The sequence below is a fragment of the Notolepis coatsorum genome, assembly GCF_963971535.1.
Source record: "Notolepis coatsorum genome assembly, chromosome: 17".
NCBI classification, from domain to species: Eukaryota; Metazoa; Chordata; class Actinopteri; order Aulopiformes; family Paralepididae; genus Notolepis; species Notolepis coatsorum.
The window spans coordinates 77,591,450-77,606,898 of NC_140181.1; the positions used below are offsets into that span (position 1 = coordinate 77,591,450).

At 43.9% G+C, this 15,449-nt stretch overlaps 1 protein-coding gene across 1 annotated transcript in view; it reads left to right on the forward strand.

Annotated features, from left to right (window-relative positions):
* LOC311244091 (helicase ARIP4-like) overlaps positions 1–15,449 on the forward strand; it is a gene marked incomplete at its 3' end in the record, with an annotated part of 91,153 nt that overhangs the window by 68,555 nt on the left and 7,149 nt on the right. The window contains 5 exon segments of the mRNA XM_084333502.1: positions 499–617; positions 3,611–3,735; positions 4,391–4,490; positions 9,934–10,139; positions 10,715–10,890. Coding sequence (XP_084189628.1) covers positions 499–617; positions 3,611–3,735; positions 4,391–4,490; positions 9,934–10,139; positions 10,715–10,890 — 726 coding nt within the window.

Below are 15,449 nucleotides of genomic sequence, written 5' to 3' on the forward strand. Positions count from 1 at the left end.
AAATAGATTCCTTACCTCAGATCAGATGTTCTCCAAAAAGATTATTCCAATTCCTGATCGCCATTCCAAATATCGATCGCGTTTATTGATCGCTGGGTACTGTAAACACACATTCTCCGCTGTTCTGCGGCTCGGAAATGACTTCGATCGTCTCGGGTTACTTGTCTGACAAGTAAAATGTGGAAGCAGGATTTTTTTTATTCATTCAATCCAATCCAAAGGGGTGCAGTACCATCCGGAGAGACGATAGGGGGCGGTATTTTCCCAATGGAGCTCAGACAGAGTCCCAGTGGTAACGTGAGGCTAGATTGATGAAATATGAATGGAAATCGCTAATAAATAAAAAAAAAAATGATCAAAAACGAGATCTCTCGTCTCGTTGGCACTGAACGGTTGGCATGAACTAACGAGAAATCTCGTTGTTGGCACTCAAAGTGTTACATTTTTTATATTTTTTTATATATATATAATAATATTCTGTATCCTCTTGTTGCGCAGGCGAGGGACATCATGTGCGACTATAAGACGGGGGTCCTGGAGAACTCTTCTAAGATGGTGCTGCTTTTCCACATCATAGAGGAGAGTGTCAGGAAGGGAGACAAGATCCTGGTGTTCAGGTAAGGCCTGAGAATCAGCCATTTGGAACTATTGATTTTGGGGGTATTTCGGAGTGTGTTTTCCGGTCAGTTCTCTTAAGCCATGAGTCCTCGGCCCGCTCGTGGAAAGGAAGGCAGCTTTGAAGTAATTGATTTCTGTCATTGATTTTCATCTGTGGTTAGTCGGAACACAAGCGTATAAAGCCCCAAGAAAAGCTTGGCGCTGCTACGACCGGCTGCCTATCTGTGCGCTCCGTCAAGACTGTGGACAAATCCGTCCGTGAGGCTCGGAAAGCGTGCACCTCAGCATACAACGCCGGGCTTGTGGCAGGCAACATGAATGACCACAAGGTGGCGAGATACAACATCAGGAGAGTAGTAATAGAAGCAAAGAGGCGCTACAGGGATACAATTTAACTCCAATATGAACAGGCTGACTCTAGAGCTATGTGGCAGGGCCTCAGAACGATGACAGATTACAAAGGCACCTCCCTCAAGCTGAACAGTGACATCTCCTTAGCAAATGATCTCTCAATACCTTCTATGCAAGGTTTGAGGCTGGGAATAACAACACCAGTCTACGAACCACTGCAATGGAGGGGGGGGGGGGACACTGCTGATGGAGACTCAATCTTCAGGGTAACAGAACATGAGGTCAGGAGGACCTTTAAGAAAGTGAATATCAGGAAGGCAGCAGGACCGGACAGTATCCCCGGCTGCGTCCTAAAAGTCTGTGGCGACCAACTGGCCCCGGTATTCACTGACATATTTAACCTGTCCTTGGAACAGGCTGTCATCCCCACCTGTCTGAAGAAGTCTACTATTATCCCTGTACCCAAAAAATCCAAGCCTGCTTGCCTCAATGACTACCGCCCTGTAGCTCTCACCTCCATAGCCATGAAGTGCTTTGAGAAGCTAGTAAAGGGCTACATCTGCTCCTCCCTCCCCATCAACCTGGACCCCCTGCAATTTGCATACCGCCCCAACAGGTCCACGGAGGACGCCATAGCCCATGTGCTGCACACAGCAGCATTACACCTGGACAAGAGGCAGGGGAACTATGTGAGAATGCTGTTCATCGACTACAGCTCAGCATTCAATACCATAGTCCCCTCCAAACTCATAGCCAAGCTCAGGGACCTGGGCTTGAACTATGACCTCTGCCAGTGGGTCTTGGACTTCCTGACGGACAGACCCCCAGGTGGTGAGCGCAGGCAACTGCACCTCCTCATCCATCACTCTCAACATAGGGTCCCCCCAGGGCTGTGTTCTGAGTCCCCTCCTCTACTCCCTGTACACACATGACTGTGTGGCACAGCGGAACAACAACACAATCATCAAATTTGCTGACGACACAGTAGTGGTGGGCCTGATCTCTGCAAACGACGAGAGGGCCTACCTGGAAGAGGTCAAGGTCCTAGCGGGATGGTGTCAAGAGAACAGCCTCTCCCTGAACGTCAGCAAAACAAAGGAGATGATTGTGGACTTTAGGAGGTCGGGGGTCAGGGACTACAGCCCCCTCAGCATCGACGGGTCACCGGTTGAGAGTGAACAGTTTTAAGTACCTCAGAGTCCACATATCCGAGGACTTGACATGGACCACACACATTGACAGTGTTGTGAAGAAGGCACGGCAACGCCTCTACTTCCTCAGGCGCCTAAGGAAGTTCCAAGTCAGTCAGAAGATCCTTAAGAACTTCTACTCATGTACAATAGAGAGCATCCTGACTGGCAATATCACCTCCTGGTTTGGGAATAGCACCGCACAAGACCGTAGCAGACTACAGGGAGTGGCCCGTTCAGCCGAACGCACAATTGGAGGGGGCTTCCCACTCTCCAGAACATTTACAACAAGCGGTGCATGGGTAAGGCTAAGAGAATTATCAAAGACTCCAGCCACCCAAACAACTGCCTCTTTGAACTGCTGCAGTCAGGCAAGCGATACCGGAGTCTCATGGCAAGCACAGAAAGACTCAGAAGAAGCTTCTATCCCCAGGCCATCAGGATGCTCAACGAACAATAACACTGTAACAACCATCAAATGCACTCACAGCACACACATCCACACGCACACACTCACTTTAAACAAACAACTCACTGCAGCACCCACTTTACACACTTTAGAACACCTAAACACACTTTATATTTATTGTTAAAGAATTTGCACTAGAACCCATACCTCATTATACCTTACTGTAAATTGTACCTAAATTGTACCTCATCCCATTTATGCTTTGCACTGTATAGTATATTGTATATTAGTATATTGTATAGTATATTGTATGGTAACTCAGTTACTTCTACTCTGCATTGAACATTGTACATATGTACATACTGAACACTTGTGTCTACGTACTTGACTTCTATTTTATACTTGCTATACTTATTTTATTTTATACTTATCTATTTTTGTCTAGCACAGTCTCTGGAGCGTAACAGAAAGAAGAATTTTGTATAAAAGTATTCTATACTTCTGTATGACAACTAATAAAGAAACTTGAACTTGAACTTGAGATTGAACAGTGACTGAGATTCATTACATGTCATTGCTCAAGGGACGCTAGAATTTGACTGAACATGTCTCTCTCCCCCCCCTCTCTCTCTCGCACTCTCTCCCCTCTCTCTCTCTCTCCTGTCTGTCACTGACTGCTGTTTCTTCCCTACTGGCTGTAATTACTGATACTTATTTGCTTATAAATTTAATCGAACATGTATGTATTCTCTATCTCTCTCCCTCTCTTTCTCCATCTCTCTCTCTCCCCCCTCCCCTTGTCTCTCTTCCATCTCTCTCTCTCTATCCCCCTCTCTCTCTCTCCCATCTCTCTCTCTCTCCCTCCCTCTCTCTCTCCCCCCTCCCCTTGTCTCTCTTCCATCTCTCTCTCCCCCTCCCCCCTCTCTCTCTCTCTCTCTCTCTCTCTCTCTCTCTCTCTCTCTCTCTCTCTCTCTCTCTCTCTCTCTCTCTCTCTCTCTCTCTCTCTCTCTCTCTCTCTCTCTCTCTCTCTCCTCATCACCAGTCAGAGTCTGTCCACGCTCACATGGATTGAGGAGTTTCTGGCCAAGAGACCGGTACCTCCCTCGCCCAAAACCACAGGTCGGGACCGACCCAACCAGAACTGGGTCCGCAACCTCAACTACTACAGTAAGACGCCTATGACTGATTTTCACCAAAGAAAGGCATTTCACCAAAGAAAGCAATACAACAAATACATGGGGAGCTTGACGGGTGACCTTTCACCTGAAGGCCGTGACCAGAGAGGGGTGTTAAGTAGGGTGATGGGAGTCAGATGGCATTCTGTTTGGAAGCACATATTAAAGCTGCTGTATGCAAGATTTTTGGAATGAGGACCATGGTACACTCAACCACACAGAAATCCGGTTCAATAAGAACGTAATAAAATGTTGCCGGTCATACAAAATTACATTCTAATTGAGCTTCTCTGATTGGTTAGAACTGGTTGGTTAGAACTGGTCAATGAACCTCACAGTGAGTCAGTGAGTGTGTCCACATTAATTTGTATTTGAGAATTGTATATTTAAATGTTTCTGGACTTTGATGTTTTTAAATCAAAGCTAAGTTGGCACTTTGCAGTGGGTTTTGGGGAATGATTGCTTGTCGACCATTGAACTACATTGACTACCGCCATCTGCTGGTGATTTTGATATTGCACCAATATAGTGACATTACTTCACCTGAGGAAAGGTGTCAGTAGCAATAGCCGAAATGCATTTTTCCTTTTATTGGTGTGGGGGGTGAGAGCACCCCGATTCTCAATGTGTTATCTGCTGTGTTGCAGGACTAGATGGTAGTACAACAGTATCAGAGAGAGAGAGGCTCATCAACCATTTCAATGACCCCGCCAACATCTCCACCTGGGTGTTCTTGCTCTCCACCAGGTAACACACACACACACACACACACACACAAATAAAATAATACCATATTGTACACTTAAAGGGTAAAGTTCAGAATTGTCCATATCTATCCGTATTTCCTACTCACTGATGATGTGTGTGATCTGTAATTCCTCATCTCAACCCTGCTGTTCTTCACACAGGATACCAAGTTATTTCTAGTTCGCCACAAAACTCGTGTTGAAGGAACCATGAAATCAAAATAGATGTTTGTCATTTTCCTGGAAAATTCAAACAAAAATGTGTCATCCAGCACACAGGGGCGTATACTAATTTAGCGTCCACTGAAATGCTTTCTAGAATGACATTTACAGCACACTGTAACTGAGCTAGCGCTCTGCCTCTTTAACTAAATTGAGCGAATGTTCAAGGTTAGCTTGCTAGCTATCGTTACTAATGTTGCGTAATGTTGCTAACCTATGTTGCTAAATGCTAACATTAGCTTGCTAACTAATGGGTTGACCGTAATGCACATTCAGCATATATAAATGCCAATCAATATCCACGACAAGTCCCTCCCTAGCTTCCTGTTTTTACAGGAAACAAATAAATATGTGGAATCAAATAGCATTCTGCTAGCTGTTTCATTGGGACTTTTAAGTAATGTGGCCACTTTTCAGTGGGTACAAAAAGCACATGAACCAGAAACTCGAAGTTCTTCTTCCCTCTTCAAAGTCCCACATGTTCATCTAGCTACCAGCTTAGCAACTGGCGTTTCTCGATAGTATTGTACGGCGCCTACTGTACTCTACAAAGTATCACTCCGCCGCTGCGACCACTTCCTGATACTCTTGACAGAAAATAGTTCCAGTGCAAAGTAAAGGAATTGAGCGATGGATCAAAGATCGCTCCAATAGACGGTCATGGCCTTTTGTCTGCTTTGTGTGCACTATGGAGTATGTTCACCTAATTGATGCAAATGACATGTCGTCAGCTTGTGACTGCAATTTGTTCCTGTTCGCAGATGACTCAGCCCTGCTGGTCTCTGACAAGAACAAGTTGCAGTTTGAAAAAGCCCTCAGCTCTGAACTCCGCAGAATCTGCACCTGGCTCGCTGATAACAAACCATCATTACACCTGGGTAAAACAGAGTCCATTCTCTTCGGATCAAATAACAAACTCAGCAAGACAAACGACTTCTCTGTTACAGTGGGTGACAATATTGTCACAAGGAAAGATGAAATTACATACCTGGGGTCCATCCTAGAGGAAAATCTTTCCTGTGACAAAATGACAAACAATGTAATCAAAAAAGTCAACCAACAAACAAGATTCTTGTACCGGATCTCCTCCCTGGTAAACAAGAATACCCTGAAGACTCTAGCAGGAGCACTCATTCAAGGGTACTACGACTATGCTTTCACCTCATGGTACAAAAGCACCTCAAAGGCACAAAAAACAAGATTACAAACATCACAAAACAAACTGGTCAGACTACTGCTTGACCTTACTCTTAACCCTTTCTCTGCCACGCTTATGTACATCCTTATACCATCCTCTGCCAGCTCTATTTGTCTATGGAGAAGTTCCCCTTCTTTGCAGGGCTATAACTTTTTCAATTGTATTGCTAAATTGACATTACTATGGCCCATTCAACGTCAATTATCTATCGTTTAGGATGTAGCAACGTTCTACTTTTTCATTCACATATTCATACAAAAATACGGTCTAAAGCAGGGGTCAGCAACCTTTTTGACATGGAGTGCCTGGTTGAAATATAGTTGTAACTAGTGTGCCTCAACAATATTCCATGCATCGTAATTTTTTTCTTCTAATAATCAGGTATTTTTAATGATCATTTTTACATTATTACATCATTATTGTTATTGTTATTATTAACAATATTATTATGATGGTTGTATCAACCCTAAATCTGAGTTGGGGGGGGGGGGTGAATGCAATGCAGACAAACAGCTGCATACAGTGCGACCATTTCACTCACATTTGCCCATTCATTTGTGGACACATCACACACCATGGTGTGTGTACTGTACGTGTGCTGTCATAGCTCCACCTACAGGCCTAATGGAGAACACCAGGAGAACCAGTTTTCAATCCATAATAAGTTAACAGAAAAATAAGTACACAACCACATTATTTCAACCTAATAAAACTATGTTTATTGTCATTGTTTTAAGAACACAAGTTGACTTGGTAATACTCACATTTTGAGTAAAAAAAATGGCTTTTAACATGTGCAATGTTCAATGAAATAATAGAAAAATGAATAATAAAATGTCACAATGTCACAATGGTGACCTTAATAATGTTTTTGTTATAAGGCTCTGCAAATGTTACTGAATGATGTAGCAATGTATTTCCAGCTAAATTGAAATAAACAAATAAAGGGTCTCAATTAAATATGTGTAGTGTCACATGACACAGCACACAGATCAGAACACAGATCAGCACACAGGACACCTCAGAAGAACACAGCTTCATCTAACGAGGCGTCGCAAGGTTTAACTGAGGCTAACATGATGGCACACACACAGTGCACTGCACACCCTCCTCCTCCTCCTCCAATCTCTCCACCAGATCTCTCTCTCTCAGCTATAGAGAGAGAGAGAGAGAGAGAGAGAGAGAGAGAGAGAGCGAGAGAGACATGACGCAAGGTTCAGCACCACACACAGTGGACAGCTCCCCTAGCCCTACACATACGCATGCATAATAATAATAATATATGCGCGATTGTGCGTAAGCTCTATTATGCGTAGAGCCCTGCATATGCACGTTCAAGTTAACAAGCAAACCGATGTATAGGAAAATAAATAAATAGCAGCCTACCTGTCGCGACAGTGAGATCCCTGGCCCTGTTTTGCCTGGCTGAGCTCCGTTATTTGGGGGGTGTAATTAGTCACTTTAAGCTGGCTGCTGGACACATGCTTCGGAGTGGTCGGTTGTCAATCGACTCCGGGATGTTTTCTGACATTTCATTGATGCGTCGCTCGACACTTCGAGCTGACACATGGGATATCTTTTATCCTTGCTTTTATTTTCTCTTTATTTGGCAAGCCTTCAAACAAAACATCTGAGGTACAGATAAAAGCCTCCTTAATATACTCGCCATCCGTGAATGGCTTTCCACGTTTTGCAATGCAATGAGCAATGCGAAAGCTTGCTTCAGTTGCGTGGTTTTGAGCGAGCGTGAACACTTTGAGGGTGCTGGCTTGCTTCCCATACCTGGCGACGGCACGTTTAATAGATTCTGCCTTATCCGCCTGATCCTTGAAACTTGTTTTATGCTTAGTCTCGAAATGGCGTTTCACAGATGACGTTTGGCAAACTACATTTTCCAAACAGAAAGAACACATAGCACGGTCCTTCTGAAGGTCCACAAACCCGTAATCGTCTGTCCACGAGGGCTGGAATGTCCGAATTTGATTTCTTAGCGGGGGTTGCCATCATGACACTGCACAGAATGCAACCTCAGCACTGTGTGTTACCTGGCGCGACTGCTGCGGGAGGCCGGCGGGAGGCCGGCTACAGCGGAGCACATGGGAACAGCTGATTGCTGTCATAATATAGGGGTGTGCAGAACAGTCGACTTACAAAAAAGAACCTGTGGGAGGATTTCAACAAGAGATATGCGACAACAGTGCAAAACATTTCACTATAATATTTCAAAGTGAAGTAAAAAAAAAAAAAATAATAATAATAATAATAATAATAATAATAATAATTTTTTTTCTTTTTTTTTATGCTGCCCCCCCCGCGTGCCTATGGAAATGGTCCCGCGTGCCTAAGCAGGCACGCGTGCCTAGGGTTGCCGACCCCTGGTCTAAAGTATAAATATGTTTTTATCGTTTTCTGCAGCATTCTGCAGAACGTGTTTTATAGCCCTAAATGCATTATATTGATGATCAAATACAGTTTGATAGCGATCGGCGCCAGATAAAAAATTTCAAATGTACGTGCTTCTAGAAGTTACTACTCATCATCTGATGTTGACCGGATGGGGGGGGGGGGGGGGTCGTTTATAATTCCGTGGCCAACGTTAGATGATTCATGTAGTGTGGGTGATATGATCATCCGAGCAGTTTGTATCGAACATGGTAATAATAAACGCTGAAACTTACCCCAGTCTCCTCGGGCCGTTGGGCGATGAGCGTGGAGCAAAAAGATTGCTATTATGGGATGTTGAAATATGCGATCCATTTCCAGGTTGTATAATAGTATATACGTCCAAATCATGTTGTTTATCGAGTTATTGGCAACGGATCGCTATCCATTGTGTCGAGCTCGAGTCCCGCGAGCGATAGCGAGTGGCCGGACCGAATATGGATGAGCACCAGTTTCCGGTTTGCTGTTTGGGCGATCCGCCGATCCGCCACCAGATGGCGCTCTTGAACCGTTGGAGAGTTGAGAGGAGATCAAGAGGGGATCTCAAGACTCCGCGGGTGAAATATGATTGCCATCACAGATTTTTGAAATATTGATCTCAATGACGTGTTACGGCATCATTGGCAGATTACGCATGGCGGAGAATGACGTGTTAACTCGTCCTTGGCGATTAAAGGGTTAAAACACACCTCACCCCAGCCCATAGACGACAGAGTACAGCAACTTGCAATGGGCCTGGTCTACAAGATACACTACACCACTAAGGTACCCATGTACATGTTGAGGTACTTCCCAAAGGTCAGTGAATACCACGACCACAACACCAGAGGGAGCTCCACAAATCATGTGCAACCCAGATTCGGTACAAACAAGGGACTAAACACGTTTCGCAATTATGCAACATCAATGTGGAACGCCCTATCCACAGCCGTAAAAAAAATGTGAATCCATATCCACCTTCAAAACCGCTCTAAAAGAGCACCTACGGGAGGCTGCAATTCAAAACTGGTCCCTGTAAATGTCCAAACACCCTCCCACCCCCTCCTAATGTACATTTCCCTCCCCCTCGTATGTATATATTTACTGTTAGGATCTCTGTTTAACAGTACTGTATATTTGCATATCTTGTATGTCGCAAATGTAACAGTACTGTATATCTGTATGTCATGAATGTCATGATTAGATTAGATTTTTATATCTGAATAGCTGTATGTTGATTGTTGAGTATGTCGTAAATGTCATTATGAATTGAAAATGGGGGACCCTGGTGTAAACGAGACGAAAGTCTTTCTTTGGTCTGCATCCCCAATTGTGTGTATTGAGTTGTACTGTACTGTACCCATTCTGCAGTCTGTTTAATAAAAGTTTTCAATCAATCAAACCTGCTTGTTTACAGACTGAAAAGTGTATGAACACAGCATTGGATGGTCTGTAATTCTGAACTTACCCTTTGAAATTAGTACTATAGTATGTTATGATACCGTTACTGCTTTACAGTATGTCCTACTATGTATTTTCATATTGTACATTTAAAACAATATGAAAAAAAGTCCCACTCCTGATGATGGCTCTCTATCGTCAGGGCTGGGTGTCTGGGTGTCAACCTGATCGGGGCTAACCGCGTGGTGGTGTTCGACGCCTCGTGGAACCCGTGCCACGACGCCCAGGCGGTGTGCCGCGTCTACCGCTACGGCCAGAGGAAGCCGTGCCACATCTACCGGCTGGTTTGCGACTTCACCCTGGAGAAGAAGATCTACGACCGCCAGATCTCCAAACGGGGCATGTCTGGTGAGTTGTTGGGAGACATCCATTCAGCTGCTGCACTCACTGGACTCGGAGGCCATTCTTTATTCATCTCTAATCTCTATCTCTCTATCTCGCTCTCTCTCTCTCTCTATCTCGCTCTCTATTCCATTCATTGTATATATCCATCTATCCTTGGATAATGATGAGGATCATTCAAGACATTTAGTTAATTGTAGTATTTTATACATCCCTGATAATATACTCCACATTTTTTGCTGCAAAATAACGTGCTCTGTTCCTCATACCAGTCGGCATGTCTGACCGAAACTGACTGAAATCTGCTTTGACTCTGTGCACCGTGGAGTACGTTTCAGTGAGCTTCAGTCGGCTTGTACAGACCGGAGCTTGGCCCCCCGTTGACTTTGCATTCGTTTGTGGCTACCTAGCCAGAGCTAGTATGAGGAACGGCACGGATTGTGCTGAGAGAAAAAAAGGATTCTACCAATCGACAACATAATTAGTAAATAGGGAATAGGGACAGGGTTCCAAAAATCTGAACGATCCCTTTAACCAACCTGTCCCGTCTCTCCACCTGGCCCTTCCCTCCTCCTGCGCAGACCGCGTGGTGGACGACCTGAACCCGGTGCTGTCGTTCACGCGCCGGGAGGTGGACTCTCTGCTTCACTTTGGGGAGGAGGAGCCGGACCCCTCGCAGGTCCAGCTGAAGCCCCAAGACAAGGTGGAGGGGGTGCTCAGGAAGGCCCTGCACCTCTACCCCCATCTCATTACCAAGGTAGGGATACCCAGACGGCCGACACACACACACACAAATGGTCCCATGGTAAATGTTTTTTTATCCAAAACGCTTTACAATTTTGTTCCTCACATTCACCCGTTCACTCACACATTCACACCGACGGTCGGAGGTGACCATGCAAGGTGCCGACCTGCTCATCGGGAGCAATTAAGGGTTAAGTGTCTTGCTCAAGGACACTTGGACACGCTGCCTGGGAGGAGTGGGAATCGAACCGGGAACCTTCCGATTACCAGACAACCACTCTACCCCCACACGGAGTTGGAGATCATTTGATCATTCCCATTCCTACGCACCACACACACACTTGCACAGAGACGTAAAGACACGCACAGAGACGTAAAGACACACACACGCACAGCGACGTAAAGACACACTTGCACAGAGACGTAAAGACACGCATGTACAGAGACGTAAAGACACACACGCAGAGATGTAAAGACACACGCACAGCGACGTAAAGACACACGCACAGCGACGTAAAGACACACACTTGCACAGAGACGTAAAGACACACACACACATAAAAAGATCCACCGCACAGAGAAATAAAGCAGACGGTGGCATGGCATTTCCAGATTTTTTCCACTATTTTAAGGCATACACATTAAGACCATTGACAACATGGTTTGATCCCCAAGCATTAGTATCCTGGAGAAAATTAGAAGAAAACATAGTAGCCCCACATAGACTGAAGGACATAGCATACACTAAACTACCAATCAAGCACTGTGAACGGAAATTTGGCCCCATAATTACTCATGCGATCCGGATATGGCGTGAAACACAAAAAAAATATCCTAACCCACATAAATGGCACAATCATACTCCCTTATTCAATAACAAGGCACTCTTAATTGAAAAACGACCTATAAGATTCCCTATATGGGAAGAGCAAGGCATACACTCATTAGGGGATGTTTTTAACAAACAGGGTTTTTGTAGTTATGGAGAAATATGCAAAAAATGTAATCTCACCAAGTCCACATGGCTTTTTTACATACAGTTACGGCTATGTTTGAAGTCTCACGGTGTTCCATTAGACATACCAATTGAACACCACAGATACCACAAATTCTTCTATGAAAGAGAGACATCGAGAGGTTTTGTTTCAGATTTTTATCATCAATTACTAACGTCCTCGTATGAAACCCTCCAACTAGACTCTGCCTGGAGGAGGGATATACCAGACCTGGAAAGTGACTTTGATTGGCAAGGAGCCTGGGCAAATGTCCGACTTACATAAAGGAACCCGGACCATCAACAAATCAATCTTAACTATATTCACAGGACATACTTGACTCCTATAAGACTGAACAGAATGGGTCTTAAACAAGACTCCAAATGCTCCCAATGTACAAATGGGGACGAAGGGACATTTATGCACATGTATTGGGACTGCCCACCAGTTAAGACATTCTGGAAAGATGTGACCCAACAATTATCAAAACTCGTATCTTGGAATATACCTGTACACCCCTCTGTATTACTATTGAATGATGTTTTTGAGTTTGCAGTAAATCCACAGCTAAAGAGATTGGTTTTATCTGGTATCACAGTAGCTAAAAAGCTGATCGCATCACGCTGGTTTCAACCGGAAAAGATGTGCCGGAAAGTTTGGTTTCTTACATATCTCGATGTGATTTATCAAGAAATATCTACAGCAAGAATTCTGGGTCTCAATGAATCAAAAATGTCAATGTGGTTAGAAGTGGTGGAGAGAATAAAAGCTAGCTTATAATGGTAGTGTCTGGTTAGGAGCGAGGGATAATGGAGGTACTATCCAAGGAGGGGTCCGGGAGGGGGGGGTTCGAGCTGGAGCATATGTGTGTAGGTTTTTAGATAACAGGTATTAGGGGTATATCCTATATAAGACAATTAACTAAAATGTGATTTCATTGGATGTGCACTGACAACTAATGCTTGTATATCTTATCGTGTGTTGTCATGTTTGTATATGTGTTTGTTTAAAAAATAATAAAAAAATAAAATACAAAGACACACACACACACAGAGACGTAAAGACACACACACGCACAGAGACGTAAAGACACACACATGCACAGAGACATAAAGACACACACAGGCACAGAGACGTAAAGACACACACACGCACAGCGACGTAAAGACACACACATGCACAGCGACGTAAAGACACACATTTGCACAGAGACATAAAGACACACACAGGCACAGAGACGTAAAGACACACACACGCACAGCGACGTAAAGACACACACATGCACAGAGACATAAAGACACACATGCACAGAGACATAAAGACACACACATGCACAGAGACGTAAAGACACACATGCACAGAGACGTAAAGACACACACACAGCGACGTAAAGACACACATGCACAGAGACATAAAGACACACACATGCACAGAGACGTAAAGACACACACATGCACAGAGACGTAAAGACACACACGCAGAGACATAAAGACACACACATGCACAGAGACGTAAAGACACACACGCAGAGACATAAAGACATGCATGCACAGAGACGTAAAGACACACACATGCACAGAGACAAAGACACACACAGAGACGTAAAGACACACACATGCACAGAGACGTAAAGACACACACGCAGAGACATAAAGACACATGCACAGAGACGTAAAGACACACACACACAGCGACGTAAAGACACACATGCACAGAGACGTAAAGACACACACATGCACAGAGACGTAAAGACACACACGCACAGAGACGTAAAGACACACACACGCACAGCGACGTAAAGACACACTTGCACAGAGACGTAAAGACACGCATGTACAGAGACGTAAAGACACACACGCAGAGATGTAAAGACACACGCACAGCGACGTAAAGACACACGCACAGCGACGTAAAGACACACACTTGCACAGAGACGTAAAGACACACACACACATAAAAAGATCCACCGCACAGAGAAATAAAGCAGACGGTGGCATGGCATTTCCAGATTTTTTCCACTATTTTAAGGCATACACATTAAGACCATTGACAACATGGTTTGATCCCCAAGCATTAGTATCCTGGAGAAAATTAGAAGAAAACATAGTAGCCCCACATAGACTGAAGGACATAGCATACACTAAACTACCAATCAAGCACTGTGAACGGAAATTTGGCCCCATAATTACTCATGCGATCCGGATATGGCGTGAAACACAAAAAAAATATCCTAACCCACATAAATGGCACAATCATACTCCCTTATTCAATAACAAGGCACTCTTAATTGAAAAACGACCTATAAGATTCCCTATATGGGAAGAGCAAGGCATACACTCATTAGGGGATGTTTTTAACAAACAGGGTTTTTGTAGTTATGGAGAAATATGCAAAAAATGTAATCTCACCAAGTCCACATGGCTTTTTTACATACAGTTACGGCTATGTTTGAAGTCTCACGGTGTTCCATTAGACATACCAATTGAACACCACAGATACCACAAATTCTTCTATGAAAGAGAGACATCGAGAGGTTTTGTTTCAGATTTTTATCATCAATTACTAACGTCCTCGTATGAAACCCTCCAACTAGACTCTGCCTGGAGGAGGGATATACCAGACCTGGAAAGTGACTTTGATTGGCAAGGAGCCTGGGCAAATGTCCGACTTACATCAAGGAACCCGGACCATCAACAAATCAATCTTAACTATATTCACAGGACATACTTGACTCCTATAAGACTGAACAGAATGGGTCTTAAACAAGACTCCAAATGCTCCCAATGTACAAATGGGGACGAAGGGACATTTATGCACATGTATTGGGACTGCCCACCAGTTAAGACATTCTGGAAAGATGTGACCCAACAATTATCAAAACTCGTATCTTGGAATATACCTGTACACCCCTCTGTATTACTATTGAATGATGTTTTTGAGTTTGCAGTAAATCCACAGCTAAAGAGATTGGTTTTATCTGGTATCACAGTAGCTAAAAAGCTGATCGCATCACGCTGGTTTCAACCGGAAAAGATGTGCCGGAAAGTTTGGTTTCTTACATATCTCGATGTGATTTATCAAGAAATATCTACAGCAAGAATTCTGGGTCTCAATGAATCAAAAATGTCAATGTGGTTAGAAGTGGTGGAGAGAATAAAAGCTAGCTTATAATGGTAGTGTCTGGTTAGGAGCGAGGGATAATGGAGGTACTATCCAAGGAGGGGTCCGGGAGGGGGGGGTTCGAGCTGGAGCATATGTGTGTAGGTTTTTAGATAACAGGTATTAGGGGTATATCCTATATAAGACAATTAACTAAAATGTGATTTCATTGGATGTGCACTGACAACTAATGCTTGTATATCTTATCGTGTGTTGTCATGTTTGTATATGTGTTTGTTTAAAAAATAATAAAAAAATAAAATACAAAGACACACACACACACAGAGACGTAAAGACACACACACGCACAGAGACGTAAAGACACACACATGCACAGAGACATAAAGACACACACAGGCACAGAGACGTAAAGACACACACACGCACAGCGACGTAAAGACACACACATGCACAGCGA